The sequence below is a fragment of the Globicephala melas genome, chromosome 1, assembly GCF_963455315.2.
Source record: "Globicephala melas chromosome 1, mGloMel1.2, whole genome shotgun sequence".
NCBI lineage: Eukaryota > Metazoa > Chordata > Mammalia > Artiodactyla > Delphinidae > Globicephala > Globicephala melas.
In genome coordinates, this window is record NC_083314.1 from 81,767,676 (window position 1) to 81,786,354 (window position 18,679).

The 18,679-nt window shown below is 38.5% G+C and overlaps 2 protein-coding genes across 3 annotated transcripts in view; one reads left to right on the plus strand and one right to left on the minus strand.

Annotated features, from left to right (window-relative positions):
• CHD1L (chromodomain helicase DNA binding protein 1 like) overlaps positions 1–18,679 on the minus strand; it is a 134,148-nt gene that overhangs the window by 85,785 nt on the left and 29,684 nt on the right. The gene's annotated exons all lie outside the window — the stretch shown is intronic.
• The window catches only part of FMO5 (flavin containing dimethylaniline monoxygenase 5), a 28,372-nt gene continuing 11,510 nt past the window's right edge, over positions 1,818–18,679 (plus strand). Inside the window, exons 1-4 of the mRNA XM_030869233.2 lie at positions 1,818–1,991; positions 11,941–12,129; positions 14,093–14,255; positions 15,804–15,946. Of these exons, the coding sequence (XP_030725093.1) occupies positions 1,857–1,991; positions 11,941–12,129; positions 14,093–14,255; positions 15,804–15,946 (630 nt within the window). The 5' untranslated portion in view covers positions 1,818–1,856. The remainder of the gene's footprint in view (positions 1,992–11,940; positions 12,130–14,092; positions 14,256–15,803; positions 15,947–18,679) is intronic.

Genomic DNA, 18,679 nt, shown 5'->3' on the forward strand with positions numbered 1-18,679 from the left:
CCCCACTGTGTGTGTGCATGTGTGTGTGTGTTCATATAATTCAACCATATTTTGAACAGGAGACTTCCTGATGAAGCCAAATGATTTCCCAAACCAAAGATCTATTTTTAAACATATTTTAAAGTAGTTCAAATAAGGCAATAGCTAAAAGCAGTTCAACTAAAGTGTAAACTGTAAAGGCAGGAGCTAGGCAAAGAAAAGGGATGCAACAGAGAGATGAGAAATGGACAAAGGACTTGTGGCTAAATAAGTTGTAAAAATATTCTCATAAAGGAGACTATATATAGTGATTGAAGCCCAGGCCTGAAGCCAGACTGCCAGGTGTACCTACCTGTCTTTTCACTTACTTGCAAGTAAGTAACAACTTGATAGTACTTACTTGAAAGTACAAGTACTTTTTCTTACTTGATAGTACTTTCTCCATGGGGTTGCCGAGAGGATTATATGTGTGCATTCCCAAAAGATATGATCCATTCCCATTGTATCTTTTGCACCATATAAGGTAAACCCTTGAGAAATAACCCATTGGCCTGGGAAGGATACTTTCGGGGTGAGGTCACTAAGTCAAAACCAGGTCAGTAAGTCAAAACCCAGTGCTGGAATTATTGGCATCACATCATCTTCAGCAAGGTGGACTCAGGGGGTAGTATAAGGTGCACAGAGATGCATGGCATCGGTTACAACCCAGCTCTTCCAGAACCCCTTACACCTGTCAAAATAGACTCCTGGGTTGAATAAGCCCTGATTCTGACCCAGTATATGAAATCCTATATCCATTACATTGGTCTTTCCTGAATGATTTGAAAATTTTGTTACATTTTAAAAGTGGATATTTTATGTTTGTAATCACACAGGTAGCTGTGTGAGGAAAGTTCTTTTTCACAGTATTTTTATTTTTTTGAAATTATCTGTTTGTGTATCAGTCTTCTCTACTAAACTATAAGCTCCTCTAAGTAGGAAACTTAATCCCCTCACTCCCCACTGTACCCCAGCGCCCAGCTCAGTGCATGGGTATTTTAAAGTAAATTTCTTCCCGTAGCACGGAACCAAAGATCCGATTTGTGGGGTTGGGGGTTGGCTTGGAGAGGTGGACGAGGGCCTGGGATGTGTTCTGACAGATCTCCTGAAAGACATGTTCTCCGCTTAAGCTTTTCAGCAAGACTTGCTTCAGGGTTGTTGGTGACAGTTTCCCTTCACCAGTAGGAGTCTGTCACTGTAAGACAACACCAGGAAGTTAAAAGTGAATGGGAAGGGTGGGTGATGGAGATTCCGGCCCCTAGGGTCTCCCCTGAGAGTAGCTGAGAGTGCGAGCAACTGCAGGTGAAAAACAGAGAGGCCATAGGGTTAATTATTTCTGCCCAGAGCAGGTTTGGCCCACGTTTTCTCCCCTCTGTGGGGGTAATGGGCGCTGCTGAGTGGGCGGTGTGTTGGCTGAAAGGAGGTGGAGCTGAACAGCCCCTCCACATTGGCTATTGTTGCTGTTTGTACTTTGTTGTTTTACATTTCTTTGCAAAGAGCTGAAAGTGCAGTGCCCTCCTGATCGCAGCTGAAGGATCTGCCAGTGTTGGGGCAAAGGCAGCGAGGTCGGGCACCGCAGCAGAGCTCTCAGCTCTGGGTCTCAGCTCTGGGTCTTCCAGGCACAGGGCTCACTCGTCCAAGGTGTAGTAGTTCCCGGTGGTCCATGAGGACACTGGAATCTGGGTTCCCCAAAGGCACCTGCTGCTGCAGACTTTATCTAAGTGCTACGTTCAAGCTCTTCTTTGAAAGGTGTTAACTGATGTGTGCTTTCTGTCTTTTGTCATCCTTTCTTTAGGACAGGTTACACTGACCCAGCCCGGTGAAGATCTCTGGAGACCATGACCAAGAAAAGAATTGCTGTGATTGGGGGAGGAGTGAGTGGGCTCACGTCTATCAAGTGCTGCCTGGAAGAAGGCTTGGAGCCCGTCTGCTTTGAAGGGACTGATGACATCGGAGGGCTGTGGAGGTTTCAGGTAAATCTTGTTCCTTAATGCTTGGAGCTCTCGCCAAGTATTGAACCATTGCATAAGATTTTACCTCGTGTCAGGAAGTATGATGGGCTTCACAGTGATTAAACCTGCCAGACTTCAACCTGCTGACCTCCTCTCAGCAGCCATCACCTCAGGTTCTATGCAGGTTCCTCTTTCCCTACGCTGGCAGCAAAATGGGACGCAGGTATCACTCGTTCTGTCCTTTACTGATGTCTGTGAAAATGGCACAGAGATCATTTTCATTTACAGATCTTCCTTGATTTACAATGAGGTTACATCTTGATAAGCCCATCGTAAATTGAAAATATCCTGTTACAAATGTGTTTAATACACCTAATCTACCTCACACCATAGCTGAGCCTAGCCTACCTTAAACGTGCTCAAAACACTTACGTTAGCCTACAGTCAGGCAAAATCATCTCACACAAAGCCTATTTTATAATAAAGTGTCGAATAGCTCATGTAATTTATTGAATGCTGTAGTGAACATGAAAAACAGAATGGTTGTTTGGGTGCAGAATGGTTGTAAGTCTATCAGTTGTTTACCCTCCTGATCCTTCCAGCTGACTGGAAGCTGCCACTGCCCAGCATCACCGGAGTATGTTACAAAATATCGCTAACCCAGGAAAAGATCAAAATTCGAAGTGTGGTTTCTATGGAATGTGTATTGCTTTTGAACCATTGTAAAGTCAAAAAATCACAAGTTGGGCACTGTCTGTAATGAGTTTTGCCGCTATCCAGAAAAGGGTAACAATCTTGGTAGGGGGGTGTAGCAGAATGGCAGGCATGTAAAGTGGTTGCTCTTGGTCTGCGTTCATCGGTAAGTGATCTAGAATACTGCTTACAACTCCTTCCAGGAATCCCCCTTTTCAATCTCTTCTAACCTTACTGTTTTTTTTTTCTTTTCTTTCTTACCTTCCTTCCTTCATTGCTTCCTTCCTTCTTTACTTTAAACAATTCTCTAATGATTCTAGTGCTTGAATAGGATATAAAATCTGGCTGCCTTCCTTGCTTTGCACTTTTGCTTCACTTGAGAAATCAAAGCAGTAGTCCTGTCTTCAGAGAAGGGCAGGGGGCACCTGCAACTGGGTTTTCTTATCCTTGCACAGACTCAGTTTTAAAGTTGAGTTGCTTTAATATGCACACCGAGTCCTGCAACTTGTTACTAACAGTTAAGGTATCTTCCTACTTAAATGATAGTTAAGCTTATTATATGTCAAAGAATATCACCCTCCTTAACTGATCTCCAAAGCAACATCCATTGGGTTTGCTTTTCAACTCACTTTTTAAGCCAGTGTTTTAAGTGTATTAAGGTGTCCAGATTTGTTTCATATTTCACAAAACGAACACGGTGCTGGCCAGCTACTTAAAAGTGGTTTCATTCGTTCATAGCATTCCTTAGTAGAACAGCAGTACAGTTGTTTTGCATCTGGGCTCTGTCTTGGGGACTAACTCTATTTGACAATCGTCCCTATTCGGATCTAGGGTGGATACTCCTTAGCACACCATGCATGCCTCGGTCATAATCAGTCTTGGGCATGGGCTGAAAAGACTGTGAATAAATATTTTGTAATAAATAGGAAATTTTACTTTTGAAATCCAGCCACAGCATGGTGTAGAGGTTAAGAGCATGTCTGGGTTCAAATCCTACTGTGACCTTGGGGAAAACCATTAACCCTCTCTGTACCTCTGTGTTGTCATCTTTAAGAAGGAGATAATATTGGCAACCACTTCATAGTTATTGTGGGGATTAAGTGAATGAATATTCATGTCATCACTAATAACAGTGGCACAATAATTGCTAAACATCAGTTATTATTCAGTTGGCCTAGAGTGTGGCCCACACATTTGGTGTCTGGTAAGCATCCTAGCCAGGTCTGGCAACTACTGACCAGGCATGAAATTAGTGAAGGGTCCACCATCCTACCTGATTATCAGGTTTTATTTCCAAAGTGGTTTAAACTTCCTCTCTGTTAAAGACCCAATTTGGAGTGTTTTCTGATTATACTCTTGGCAAAATTTCAGCACCTTATAAACTGCTTTCTTGAAAATAAATAAGCTATATTTCATCATAATGCTCTGACTGCTGTTAAGACAGACCACATCTGTGTCTATTACATTATATACAACATACATATATTTTACATATATTATAAAGGCACACACAAACACCACTATATTTCTAGAGCCACGGGGGATGCCTGGCATATATTAGGCACCAAATATATTTACATTTTATAAATGAATCCTAGAGAAGCAAAATATCTTGGGTGGCTGCTTAGAATGCTTGTGAAATAGAGACCTTCATTCTCACATATTCCACAGTTACACAGTTGTGGAGCCTAATTGCAGATTAAACATGTTTTACATGCTGATGCTGGTTTCCTCAAGAATTGCCTCAGATCTGCTTTTCTGTGACCCCCTTGCTTGTTATTTGGAGCCTTCCTCTCCCCCATCCTACCCCCCCTAAATTTTCTGTAATTCATTGGGGGTTTCATATATAGGATCGTCCCAAGCACTTTGGAATGCCACCATTGCTACCGGGTGTCCAGTAAGCCACTGGCAACTCAGGGCTTCCATTTTCTCTTTCTTGTAACAGGTCTCAGGGACTCAATATAAATTTCTTTCTTCTTGATCTCCTCATTAAAGTTAGACCAGACTGATGGTGAAAAGTCGGTAGAAATGTGAGACATATCACTTTAATTTTCACACTACAATATTACTTTATGAACGAAATAGCTTAAAATGATAAATCTCTTATGAAATGCTGAGGTTTTAATGAGCATGTATTGCTGGAAAATAATTTTTAATATTCTTTAGTCAATCTGAATTTTAAAAATCCTTAAAGCATACCAAAGCAGTGCTTCTCCAACTTTAATGTGCACATAAATCACTGGAGCTTTTGCTGAAGTGTACATTCCGATTCATTAATCTGGGGTGGTGCCAAGATTCTATATTTCAGGCAAAGCCCCAGGTGATGTTGATGCTGCTGATCTGATAACTACAGTTCACGTAGTGAGGTTCTAAAGTGTATATGTGATACAAAGGTACCATATGGATACAATATAATGTAAAATGAGGCATATTTAGTACATTTTAATTTAAAATATGAAATTAAGTAATAAACACCCTTAGATGAATGGGTGTTTTTAATTCTTAAATATATCAACCCCCCCCCCCAAAAAGACAACTGAATGGATACAAAAATACTTAAAAGAGGGTAACTGTAGAGCAGTGGCTGTCAGCTTTGGCTGCAACACTGAACAATCACCTGGGGAACTTTAACAAACTTTAACAAATACTGATACCAGTCCATCCAGATTCTGGTTTTATTGGCCTGGGTGCCAATAAAGCTCTCCACTAGCTATTTCTAATGTGCAGCCAACATGGAAACCTTTGCCCTTCAGCTTTTACCCCAGCTTTCCCAGGTGATTAATGAGGATGACATTGCATTTTTAAAACAAAATCGATAACAGTTCATTGAACAAACATTTCTGAAGCTCAGACTTTGTTAGATGGTGTGGAGATACAGAGTTATATAACCTCCTGCCACTGCCCTCAGGCATTCTGCAGTTTAGCTAAGGATGTATGGAGAAAGGACTTATGAGGTGGATGGGATAAACTCTGGTGCCCTGAGCTTTCCGGGGCCACCACACGACCTCTTACCAGCAGATCTCAACCTTATCTACACATTAGACAAGAAGCAATTAAAACAGGGTCTCTGGGAGTAAGGACCAGGCATTAGTATTTTAGAGTTCCCCAGATGAGTCCAGTGTGAAGACAACGCTGAGAACAACAGTCCTAAGACAGCTTCTGTCCCACGGGATTCTGAGAGTCTGTCAAAGGAACAGAAGATCCACACTGTTCTCACTCCTCCCACTGAAGGGGAGTCATTTTTCTCCTTTCTTCTGCCCTTACTATTGCCTCCAGTCCCTTCAGTTCCAATTACACTACCCTACGTCCCTTGTTCTCTAGTTTCTCATATGAACTTCCTACTCAATGCGAGTCATGTGCTTAGGCAGGAATCAAGATACATCTCTAGAGGGCAGATTATTCACTGATGGTAGGAAATACTAAAATGCAGAAGCAGAAGCTTCGTTTTCCACTCACTGACCCAGTACTGCTCTGCCCTCACTCTCTTTTCTAAAGCAGTGAGTTGACAGTGATGAACCCTACGTAGGGTCCAATCAGGTGTTTAGAAGGGCTTGAAGGTTTTTGTTGACACACAATAACACTTTGTTGTCTTAGTTGCTTGAAAAAGAATACAAATATATGATTATTGTCACAGGGGTAAGATCTGTGATTCATTTAGCTCAGTCATCTCAACACACCTGCTGTGGAAAGCATAGGTCTACTCCTTGTACTAAACTTTGAACCCTTGGATAACAGGGACAGACTTGTATTTTTTAGCATTAATATAGTGTTTTTATTACAGAGGGACTTCAGAAATATCTACTGAAAGAATGAATGAAGTTGAATTTAAAAGTTAGGAATGTGTCTACCCTTGCCCCTCAAACATCTTGGTTCCAAAAGGACCCTACCACTCATTAATTTAATTTTTTTTTTAAAAAAGTGCTATATACAAACAACATGTTTAAATAAACTTTGAATTTTGGAACTGTGTTAGATTTACAGAATCATTAGGAAGATAGTACAGAGTTCCCATATACCCCATGCCCAGATATTATTAACATCTTACATTAGTATGATACATTTGTCCTAATTAATGAACCAGTACTGATACATTATTATAAATTGAAGTCCATGTTTTATTCAGATTTACTTAGGTTTTTTTCCTAATGGCCTTTTCCTGTTCCAGGTGTTCCCATCCAGAACACCACGATGCATGTAGTTGTCATGTCTCCTTAGGCTCCTCTTGGCTGTGACAATTTCTCAGACTTGTTTTTGATGACCCTGACAGTTTTGAGGATTACTGGTTAGGTATTTTATAGAATGTCCCTCAACTGGGATTTGCCTGATGTTTTCCTCATGGTTAGACTGGAGTTATGAATTTTGGGGAGGAAGGCCTTAGAGGTAAAGTGCTATTCTTATCACATCATATCAATGGTACATACTATCAAACTTATCACAATTGATTGATGTTAACCTTGCCGACCTGGCTTGAGATGCTGTTTATCAGGGTTTGCCACTGTAAAGTTGTTCCTTTTTTTCTCCCTTGTCATACTATACTCTTTGCAAGAAAGTCACTATGCACAGTCCACACTTAAGGTCAAAGTTGGCTATTCTAAGCCTCTTTTCTTTCCACATAAATTTTAGAATCAGTTTGTCAATATCTACAAAATAGCTAGCTGCGATGTTGATTGGGATTGCGTTGAATCTACAAATCAAGTTGGGAAGACTGACATCTTAACAATACTGAGTCTTCCAATCTATGAGCACAGCATATCTTTCCATTTATTTATATCTTTGATTTCCTTCTTCTGTGTTTTATGGTATCTGCATATAAGTCTCATACATATTTTGTTAGATTTTTCCTAAGCACTTAATTTGGGGGGTGTTATTATAAATAGTACTGTATTTCAAAGTCCAATTTTTCATTTCTGGTATATAGGAAAGTAAGTGACTCTTGTATATTAACCTTGTATCCTGCAACACTACTATAATTGCTTATTAGTTTCAGGAATATTTTTTTAATTCTTTGGGATATTGTACAGTCATATCATCTGTGAATAAAAATCATTTTATTTATTCCTTCCAAGGCTGTATACTTTTATTTCCATTTCTTATCTTATTACATTAGTTAGCATTTCTAGTACAGTGTTGAATAGAAGTGGTAAGAGAGGCTGTCCTTAACTTGTTCTCAATTTTATGGGGAAATTGTCCATTTTCTCGCTATGAAGTATGCTGTTAGCTGCAAGTATTTTGTAGATGTTCTTTATCAAATTGAAGATATTTCCCTCTATTCCTAGTTTGCTGAAGGTTTTTAACATGAAGGTGTAGTATAAACAACATTTCTACAAAAATAAAAGAAAAAATCATACCTCCTTAATAAATCAATTTGTTTTTCCTACTTTCAAGTTTTATTGATTTAAAATAAATAAAATATACTCATATAACAGGGGAGACATTATACAATGTGTAATTATATAAATATGGGTAGACATAGGTATACAGTTGCCCTAGGCATACATAATATTATATACTTGGTGATTAGAATGTGACTTGCATTTTGTCATATTACTTTTTCCAGTTAAAGTTATATCATAGGCCATTTTCAATGTTTCTACACAGATTTCAAAATAATAGTTTTAAGTATCTCCAAATTCAATCTCTATAATTCACTCATTAATTCATTTCAAAGCATTTATTAAGCATCCAGTATATATGAGGTACTGTTTTGATGATAGAGCTACAAAAAATAAGACACAAATCCTACTTTTGGGTACCTCATAGTCATGAAAACAAATGCAGAATATCACGTGTTCTAAGTTGCCTTGATGGCAATATGAGCGGAGAGCTTTGGCAGCTTGGAGGTTGAATGGGGCATTTAACTCAGTGGAGAGAACAAGAAATATTTCTCCAAAGAAGTGACATTTGATGTGACTCTTGAATGATAGATAGGAATTTTCCAAATGAAGAAGCTGTACTGTAGTGTTACAAAAGTTTGAAGTTGTGAGAGTCTGGAATGTTTCAACAACAATTTAATGACTCAGAAGCTTGAAATTAACTGAGGAGAGCACTAAATGAAGATAAAAAGGTAGATTGGGATAGATTGTGAAATATGCTGAGTTTCCAAATAAGAAATTTGCTTTTCCAAATGGAATCAGTTGAAGCCCATTAAGCAGTGGGGTGACAGGATCTGCTTTGAATTTAGCAGGATACTTAAGGAGTGGTGTGGAAGGTAAATTCTTCATCATATTGAGATACCATAATTTTCTAAACCCTTTTCCTATTGGGGGAGGGGGGCATTTTAAGTGGTTTCTAATTAATAGATATTTTAAATACTATAAAATGAATATCTCTATGCATTTGATTTTATATTATTTTGCAATTTTCCTTACAGCAAATTTTTGTGAATAAGATAAAAATATCTTATTCAACTGTTTTTGTAATAACTTTTGATGTATTTCATTAGTTTGTTATGCATTTTGTGAAATTTATTTCCTTTTTCTATATGTACCTTTCTCAGTATAATTCAATGTACATCTATTAAATATCTACTACGTGCTATTTATAATTTTATATGCTGTGGGAAAGAGCATGAATACAAGTCAAGGGGCCTACCATCTAGCTGGGGAGATAAGGAATAGACTATAAGACATTATGGAGGTCTTTGAATCCTAAGCTGAAAAATATACACTAGAGAAAATGGGGCAGCATCCAAAATTTTAATTAGGGCAGAGATACAACCATACCCTAGAAAGAACACTTTGGTTGAAATAGGTAGGATAGATTGGAAGAGACTTGTAAAAACACCATTAGCAGCCAAAGGGAATGAGATCTTGAAGTATGGGGCTGAGAAATGGGAATGATCAATTCAGGATTCTGAAACTGAAAAATTCTTCTCTAAAAATGGGAGGAAAATCATCTCTAATGTGGGCAAAGCCAGTGAACACTCTCCTTTGTGGCCATTCAATGTTCAGTAACATCCATATATCTTTTTCTGGAATAAAAAGAGAAGAGGGGGCCCAAATTGGTTAAGGTAATTTTCCATAATCAAAACAATTTTTAAAAAATATAATAGAGTTGAAAAGTCATGGTTTGTGATATCTCAGTGACAGACTAATATAACAATCTGGGTAGATACTGCTTTATTTTATGTGATCACTACAACAACCCCATGAGGTAGTTAGTAGAAGTTTTTGAGGAAGCAAAGAAGTTAACCTTGCTGGGGAAAGAACAGTGAACTGGGGTTTGATATCAGCTAGAGCAATGCTTCTCTGCTTTCAGATGCATCTGAAACACTTGAGGATCTTGTTAAAAGGCAGATTCCGATTCAGTAGGTCTGGGATGGGGCATAAGAGTCTGCATTTCTAACAATCTTCCAAGTGATGCCCCTGCTGCTAGTCCACAGATCGTACTTTAGGTAGCAAGGATCTGGAGCAGTGGTTCTCAAAATTACAGTGAATTTTTTTGGGCATTAAATGGTTCTGAGACCAATTCCAATGTGTGTGTGCGTGGTCCCCAGACACCAGCAAACAATTCTCAAACACTAACAGGATGTCCAAGGATTCAACTCAATTCTGATGCCTATCTAACCAGAGACAGTGTCAGATTCCACAGATCGAGGGCTCAGTTCCTCAACCCCACTTTAGACACCAGTCATAAGTCCTGGTTATTACCTGGGCTTCTGACCAACCAGCTACAGATTGGAGGTTCCAATGACCCCTTCCTTGGATTTGGACTTCAGATGCCAGTCTCACGTCCAGGTTGTTTTTTACCTATACTTCTGACCAACTGACTATAAATCAGAAATTCCCATGATCACCCCCATCCCCACCCCTTGGGTTTGATTAATTTGCTCACAGAACACAGGAAAACCATTTACTCACTAGGTTACCGGTTTGTTGTAAAAGAATATAATTTAGGAACAGGCAAATGAAAGACATACATAGGGAAAAGGACACTGAGCTTCCATGCCGTCTCCAGGCACACCGCTCTCCCCTAATCTCTTTGGTTCACCAACCTGGAAGCTCCCTGAACCCCACTCTTTTAGGTTATTATAGAGGCTTCATGACATAGGCATGATTGATGATATCACTGGGCATTGGTTATTGATTCAACTTCCAGGCCCTGTCCCCGCCCCAGAGATCAGAGGATAGGCAACTGAAAGTTACAACCCTCTAATTACAGGGTTTGCTCCATTGGTAACCAGCCCCCATCCTTAGTTGCTTTCTAAAAGTCAGCATATTAACATAACAAAGGGTACTTTTCATCACTCTCAACACTTCGGAAATTAGGAGAGTTTTGGGAGCTCTGAGCTAGGAACTGTGGAGAAAGACCAAATATATATGAGAAAAATATTTTGACCATCTGGATGACCAAATATATATTTCCTATAAATCACAATATTGCAGGCATTTAGCTTATTTCATTTTTATGTTATAAATAATGCTATCATTAACATCCTTTAACATAAATCTTTGTCTACAATGCTGAATCTTTCTTTAAAAGGCAGGTTGCAAGGGTTTCATATTCTTGCCACATTGCTGTCCAGAAAACCTTGTACTAAGATCTCATTTCACCTCATTTTTGCTAACACTGAGTAATTGTCTTTTAATTTAGTAAAAACGAGGTAAAATGAGAACACATAGTGGACAGGATGTAAGTTAGTACAGTGTTTCCTGGAGAACAATGTGGCAAGCGTATGAAACTTTTGAAACTTCCCTAGGCTTTGAAATATATATACTATTTAAAAGACTATTACTCAGATGGGCAGTCTCACTTGGAGTCTTATGTCATGGCAATCAGGTGACAGCTGGGACTGGACGTGTGCTATGACCCCTCTGCTCACATATTTAGAACGTCAGCTGGGATAACTAGAACTTCTGGGGGCTGGCTGCACATCTCTCTATCCCAAACATGCTCTTCATGTGGCTAGCTCAGGCTTCTTCACAGGATGGTGGTCTCAGGGTAGCTGGACATCTTACGTGGCTGCTGATTTCCACCAGAGCAAGCTTTCTAAGAGACCCAGACAGAAGCTGCAAGACTACCTATCACTTAGTCTTGGAAGCCATTCAGTATCATTCCAACTGCATGCTGTTGGTCAAAAGCAAGTCATAAAGACAACTTAGATTCAAGGGGAAGAGACTGCACGAGGGCACAAATACTGGGAGATGTGAAGGGTTGTGGGGAGGGGACTTTTTTTAATTGGCATTTCTTTCAGAAAACTTTTTCAAATGTTTGTTGGCTGTTTATAAACCATGACCTTAATTCTCAAGTTGCTATGAATGCTTTTTATTTACTGCAGGAAGAACCTGAAGAAGGAAGGGCCAGTATTTACAAGTCAGTGATCATCAACACTTCTAAGGAGATGATGTGCTTCAGTGACTATCCCGTCCCAGATCACTATCCTAACTTCATGCATAACTCCCAGATCCTGGAGTATTTCAGGATGTATGCCAAAGAATTTGACCTTCTAAAGTACATTCGGTTTAAGGTAGGGAATTTTGTGGGTATCTCTGTGTTCGGAGTTTCAAGTAAATGAATAACTGTTCTCATTTACCAGTGCTTATGTATAGATTGGTTTGATATGCTCATGTATCTATCCTATCCAGACAGATTCTACTCTATGTCTTCTCTATGTCTGAAAATATTCATGGAAAGGTCCCTCTTCTATGTATTTTGACTGCAGATCCAGGAAGCCACCTTCATTTCATTGCCTTCATTCTATATCATTTGATTACAATAAAACAATGAAGGGAACTGACAGGCATGGGAACTTCAAAACCTTCTGTTTCCACAACTTGCTGCTTAGCCCTTTTATACTTTCTGAAGTACTTTCCAGTGCATTATTTATGTGATCACAACAACCCAGTGAAGTAGGTATTGAAAAGTTATGAGGGAACAAATAAGTTAACTCTGGTGTAGAGGGAGGAACACTGAATTGGGAAGCAAAAACTTGAATTCTAGTCTTTGCTCTACCACTAATCAACTTGTGACTTCAGACAAGTAAGTTCCTCAATGCCGATATGTCTTAAGTTTATTTGTAAAACAAGATTATTGTACTAGATCACTTCACTGGTTCCTTCCTGCTGTAAAGTCTTCTGTGATATTCCTATCATTCTAAACCATGACCATAAAAGAATCAATACTTCTGACAGCTGGCAAAAAGCCCAAATCTTCTACCTTCTGATCATTCTACTAAATCATGCCTTTTTTTGTTTAATGACAAAATTAAAATGGCAATATCCAGTGACGACTTCCAAAGTCAGTCATTTACAGCCTAGTGGTCCTTCTCTTCACTTCTTTAAACACTTATTGTGTTTAAACACTTTAAACAAACAGGTTTGTTACCATACTAAGCAGTGAAGACAGAAAAACAAAAACAAAAAAACAGTGATTTCACAGTCTAGTTAAGGAGATAGAAAAATGAAGAGAAATTTCATTGTAAACATAATTATAAAAATAAAGAGTTAGAGTGATAAATGCCACTGAAATCTATACATTGCAGCTCAGAGGAGGGACACAGCCCATCAGGGCATGAGGCATCAGACACCAGGGAAGTTTTCTTAGAGGAGATAATACCAAGCTAAATGTTGAAGGGTGAGTTTCTCCAAATGAAGAAAGAGTAAAAGGATTATTCAGGCAGAAGCACCAGCCTGTGTAAAAGTAAGAACATGATAGAGAGGAACTATAAGTAGTATATGATGTCTCAGGTATACAAGAGGGGTATCTCTATTAGTCAACCAAGACATTATGGCATAAACCCTAGAAGCACAGGAACACATTCTTAATGTTTCCTTAACCTGGGTAGAGTAACCTATATTTATTATTATTTTTTAAAGCTAAAAATTGTGCCACTGACTATCCCATCTCACACCTTCTTTCTTTATAGTTACTTGTAAAATGGGCATTTATGGGAGTCAGAGAGGTTCATTTACATAAAATATGAGTCACTGAGATGTTTTTCTACTCTGTTAGGAAAGGGAGCCCTCTAGCTCAGTCACAAGTTTAAGGCCAGACAGTGAGAACAGGACTTGCGGTAAGAAGGCATCAGAGGGTCTCAGGATGTCTGGGGGTATGGGGGAGGAATAGGCATTTCGTGCATGGAGTGTCTCAGAAGCACAAGAGAAGCCCAAACTTTATTCAAGTATCACATTGCCCTAGGGTATGGTCCAGAGAACTAGTAATTTGCACTTCTCTAGAAGCAGAGGAGAGTGCAACATTAGTCTGCCAACTCTGTTTTATTTAGCTTGCCTCATGGAAGTTTTCTCACTCTGACCACAGCCCCAAACAAAAAAGTTCTGATTTGTGGAGTATGAAAATCAAATACCCCTGCATGAGCCTGTTATGTGGTATCAGCCGTTTGTTTACCCTCTGCAAGGAGAGTCCTGTCAGGGAAGATGTCCACTATATAGGCTGTGGTTATAGTGCCCTGTAGCTACCCCTTTTCTTTTCAGACCACTGTGTGCAGTGTGAAGAAGCAGCCTGATTTCTCCACTTCAGGCCAATGGGAGGTGGTCACGGTATCTGAAGGGAAAAAGGAGGTGAATGTCTTCGATGGAGTTATGGTTTGCACTGGCCATCACACCAATGCTCACTTACCCTTGGAAAGCTTCCCTGGTAAGTAGCCTACAAGGAAGGAAGACACTTGAACTATGCCTGTGACCTGATCCCTAAAGAATGGGAGGAATGTGGTCTGAGTGATGCCTATCTTGGGATGAAATAAAGCTTATCCTAATTCTGCATATTCTTCTGAAAAGTGATGGGGTAACTTGTATTAACGCTATTTAGGAAGTAGAGATACCAGTAATTTGGGGGACTAGAGGAAAATTAGAAGGCTCTATATTTAGTTTTACAATAATTTTAGTTTTTTAAGGATAAAAGTTGATCTGCATTAGATTGAATGAGGGAATTTTTCTTTTTTAATTTTTATTGGAGTATAGTTGATTTATAATGTTGTGTTAGTTTCTGCTGTACAGCAAAGTGAGTCAGTTATTCATATAAATATATCCACTCGTTTTTAGATTCTCTTCTCATATAGGTCATTACAGAGTACTGAGAAGAGTTCCCTGTGCTATACAGTAGGTATTTATCAGTTACCTATTTTATATATAGTAGTGTGTATATGTCAATCCCAGTCTACCAGTTAATCCCTCCCCCACACCTTTCCCCCCTGGTAACCATAAGTTTGTTTTCTACATCTGTGAGTCTATTTCTGTTTTTTAAATAAGTTCATTTGTACCATTTTTTTTAGATTCCACATATAAGCGATATCATATGATATTTGTCTTTCTCTGACTTACTTCACTCAGTATGACAATCTCTAGGTCCATCTATGTTGCTGCAAATGACAGTATTTTGTTCTTTTTTATCGCTGAGTAATATTCCATTGTATATATTTACCAAGTCTTCTTCAACCTGAATGAGGGCTTTTTTAGCAATTGAGGAAACAGAAATATTGAGTTTCTAAGGAAGAAAATAAAGCTTAAAGAAAGAGCTTAATTAACAGTCTTTGACCTGGATTTTCATTCTTTGGGGAAAAAAGCACTCTATGTATACTTTAGAGTATATAAGAATATATGTACTCCAATTGGAATGGAAGTAGGTATTTACAGATGATGAAAAGAGGGGGTGGGGGATGGGCAAAATAGGTGAAGAGGATTAAGAGATACAAGCTACCAGTTATAAAATAAATCAGTCTCAGTGCTGTAATATACAGCACAAGGAATATAGTCAAAAGACTGTAATATTGTAATAACTTTGTATGTTGCATAATCTATATAAATATCAAGTTACTATGTTGTACATTAGAAACTGATATAATATTATGTCAACTATACTTCAATAAAAGAAAAATAAACAGGATGAAAAGACAAAAGAGAATGGAGGTTTTCTGAAGCAGTTTGGATTTGTGAGTCCACAGGTCCAAAATACTAACAGATCCTGAGTTAAGCAGACTACTTATGATAAGGAAATCACAAGGTTCCACTCTTAGGCTATGGGAAAAGGAAACAGGCAAAATATTCAGAAAGGCAACAGTGCACCTGAGTAAAAGCAGAACATATGGAGAATATATGCATAAACTCTACACACTGCAAAAAAGTGAATGATTTAACAAATTATATCAGATAAACCATCACCCAATAATTATTTTCCCTTCTCTTGTAGGAATTGAGAAGTTCAAAGGACAGTACTTCCATAGTCGAGATTATAAGAATTCAGAGAGTTTCACTGGAAAGAGAGTCATTATAATTGGCATTGGGAATTCTGGAAGCGATCTGGCTGTGGAAATTAGCCACACAGCCAAGCAGGTTTGAATTAGTAAATTATTTACTTTGCTTCACCAAGGAAGCTGCAGGTGGACCCAGCAGAGTGTACGGATACCTGCACACAGCCCATCAGTGCCAATGGCAAATGCAGGGCTTGGTTTCACTGCCTCAGTTGGCAACATTTTGACTGATGATGTGATGGAGCCAAGGTTAAAAGTTAGATTCCCATTATTCACTTGGCCTCACACTAAGGAATTTGGTCATGACCACAAACTGTGCTCATAATCTCACTCAGCTGTCTCTTCAGAGTGTGCTTCTGGCTCTGAAGAAGACCAGGTGACTGCTGGGAGAGCTTGTTAGAATGCAGCATTCAGAGTGTGGATCACCTGTTGGCCAGTAGAAGTGATAATGCTCTTATCTGAAGGAAAGTGTACTCAGTCATTGAAAGCTTTTCACTAATAGGATGTTGGAGGAATTTTCCTCTTCACTCTTCATCACTTCCCGAATGGAAAAAAGAAGTCTAATCCTTCTAGAGACAACATGGGTACCAGTATGAAAAGCATCTACATTGTAGCACATGCAAGCAGCTCTCCCCAGCCTTTGCATACCATTAGGTAACACAGAATAACATTCACACTAAAGCAATTTCTATGTCCTTGAGGTTTTTTGCTTTGTTTGTTCTGTTTTTTGTATCATAGCTTTTGAACTGTGAAAAAAGTATCTTAATTATAAATTCCTAGAAAAAGACATCATTGATATATTTTGTTATTCACGTCTTTATTGAATCGTAACTTTGTTGGCAATAAGTAAATGCCTGATTGTTCTTCAGTAACTTTAATTAAGCTGTGCTTCTCCACAAATTGTTTTAAAATTATTATTTTTTTTAGGGTTGGCATTTATCTTAATTTATTTTTTAACATCTTTATTGGAGTATAATTGCTTTACAGTGGTGTGTTAGTTTCTGCTGTATGACAAAGTGAATCAGCTATACATATACATATATCCCCATAACTCCTCCCTCTTGTGTCTCCCTCCCTCCCACCCTCCCTATCCCACCCCAAATAGAAGTTTAATGCCACAACTTTGTGAAATGAACTTTACCCACAAACTCCATTCAATAACACTTCTTCTCAGATCTATCCCCATCTATCACCACAAAACTAATTTTATATATTACTCCATGAATTAATTCAACAAGCATTTATTAGGAAATAGGTATATAAACAATAAAGGGTATGGGTGCTATGATAAAAGAATGTACCAGGTATGTGGTGGGGACCGAAGGCATGAGCTTTCTTTAATACCATTGGCTTGTTAAATGGTCAGTTATAGAGGAGCTGGGCCTTACAAGCACTGAGGAATTGTAAATTGCCAAAGAACAAGGCAGGAAGAGCGGGTGGAGGTAAGGTGGTTGTGTCTGAGAAAGCTTTGTGACCTATGTATTATTGACACTATTTTATACATAGAGAACTTTTTAAATGAAGCTCTGAGCATTTATATTACTCATAACCTATATTTAAAAAGTTATACACACTGCACACAAAACCATTTGACTTCTAAGACTACACACAGGCTCTTTCAACGGTGACATGTAAAAGTGCTTATTTATGATAGCAGTTAAGGTCACCTTGGGTGAGAATGTATGTATGAAGTACATGATTATCCCTCTGTAGACAGGTCACCTTTTAACATGAGGGCTTAGACAAGAGACCATAAAACAATGTACTTATATAGCTTACAACCCTGGAAAATATCTCCAGCTAGTTTTATAATCTAGAGAAAGTGATGCTTTTGCCAGGTAGCTGAATACCAAACTTTTAGTACGTGGACTTTAGCCAGCAGATAACACAGAAAGACAGACCAGTTCCCTGTTGTGCTACTTGCAATCTTCAGTTTTTCCCTTAAATAAATGATGAAACATTACTTAAGCACAGACTTCAGAGTCAGTTAGACTTAGGTTGGAAATTCAGCTCTATCATTTAGTAGCTATATGATCTCAGGCAAGTTATTCATCCTCTCCATGCTTCTCATCCATAAAATGGACATAACAATACCTACTTCAAGAGGTTGTTGTATTGATCAAACAAAAATACAGATAAAGGACCTAGTACAGTGACTGACAGGTTACAATTCTCAATAAAAGGAAGTGATGCTGATGATAGGCTGGGGACTAAAGGATGTATATGCTCTACCTCCCACCTTGGAGAAAACACATTTGGAAAGATAAAAGATAAGAATATATAATATTAAATATCAGTATAAATGATACTTTTTTCTAATACTGCAAACAATATCAAAGGCAAAAAAAAGACAGAAGATTTCAGATCAAATGATGTCCAGTGGCTTTCAGCTTTACTGTTGCATGATTTTAAATGAGTTGGACAGGTGACAAGTACTAGAGAAGTTCAGAAGATGGAGAGAAAGTTAGCAGCCAGAACAGTCAGTGGTATCTTCATGGAGGAGGCAGACTTGATCTGGATCTGAAAAATGAATAGGCTTTGGAGAATGAAGGGGATAGGAGGCTTTTCAGGGAGGCATAATGACATTAAACAGAAATGCACTGGTAGTTCAGAGCAAGATATAGTCTTGGTCAGTGACTACACCAATTTAATTGTAAGCTTAGTGTTTGAGAAGAAAATGGCAGGAAATTTAAAAATATATATATTGCCAGGGAATAAAAAGCCAGACTAATGAGTTTGAAGTTCATCTTGAAGAAACTGGGTTCCCATTCCTTCAGAGAAATAAGTCAGAGAATGGCAAAAACAAACATTTTTT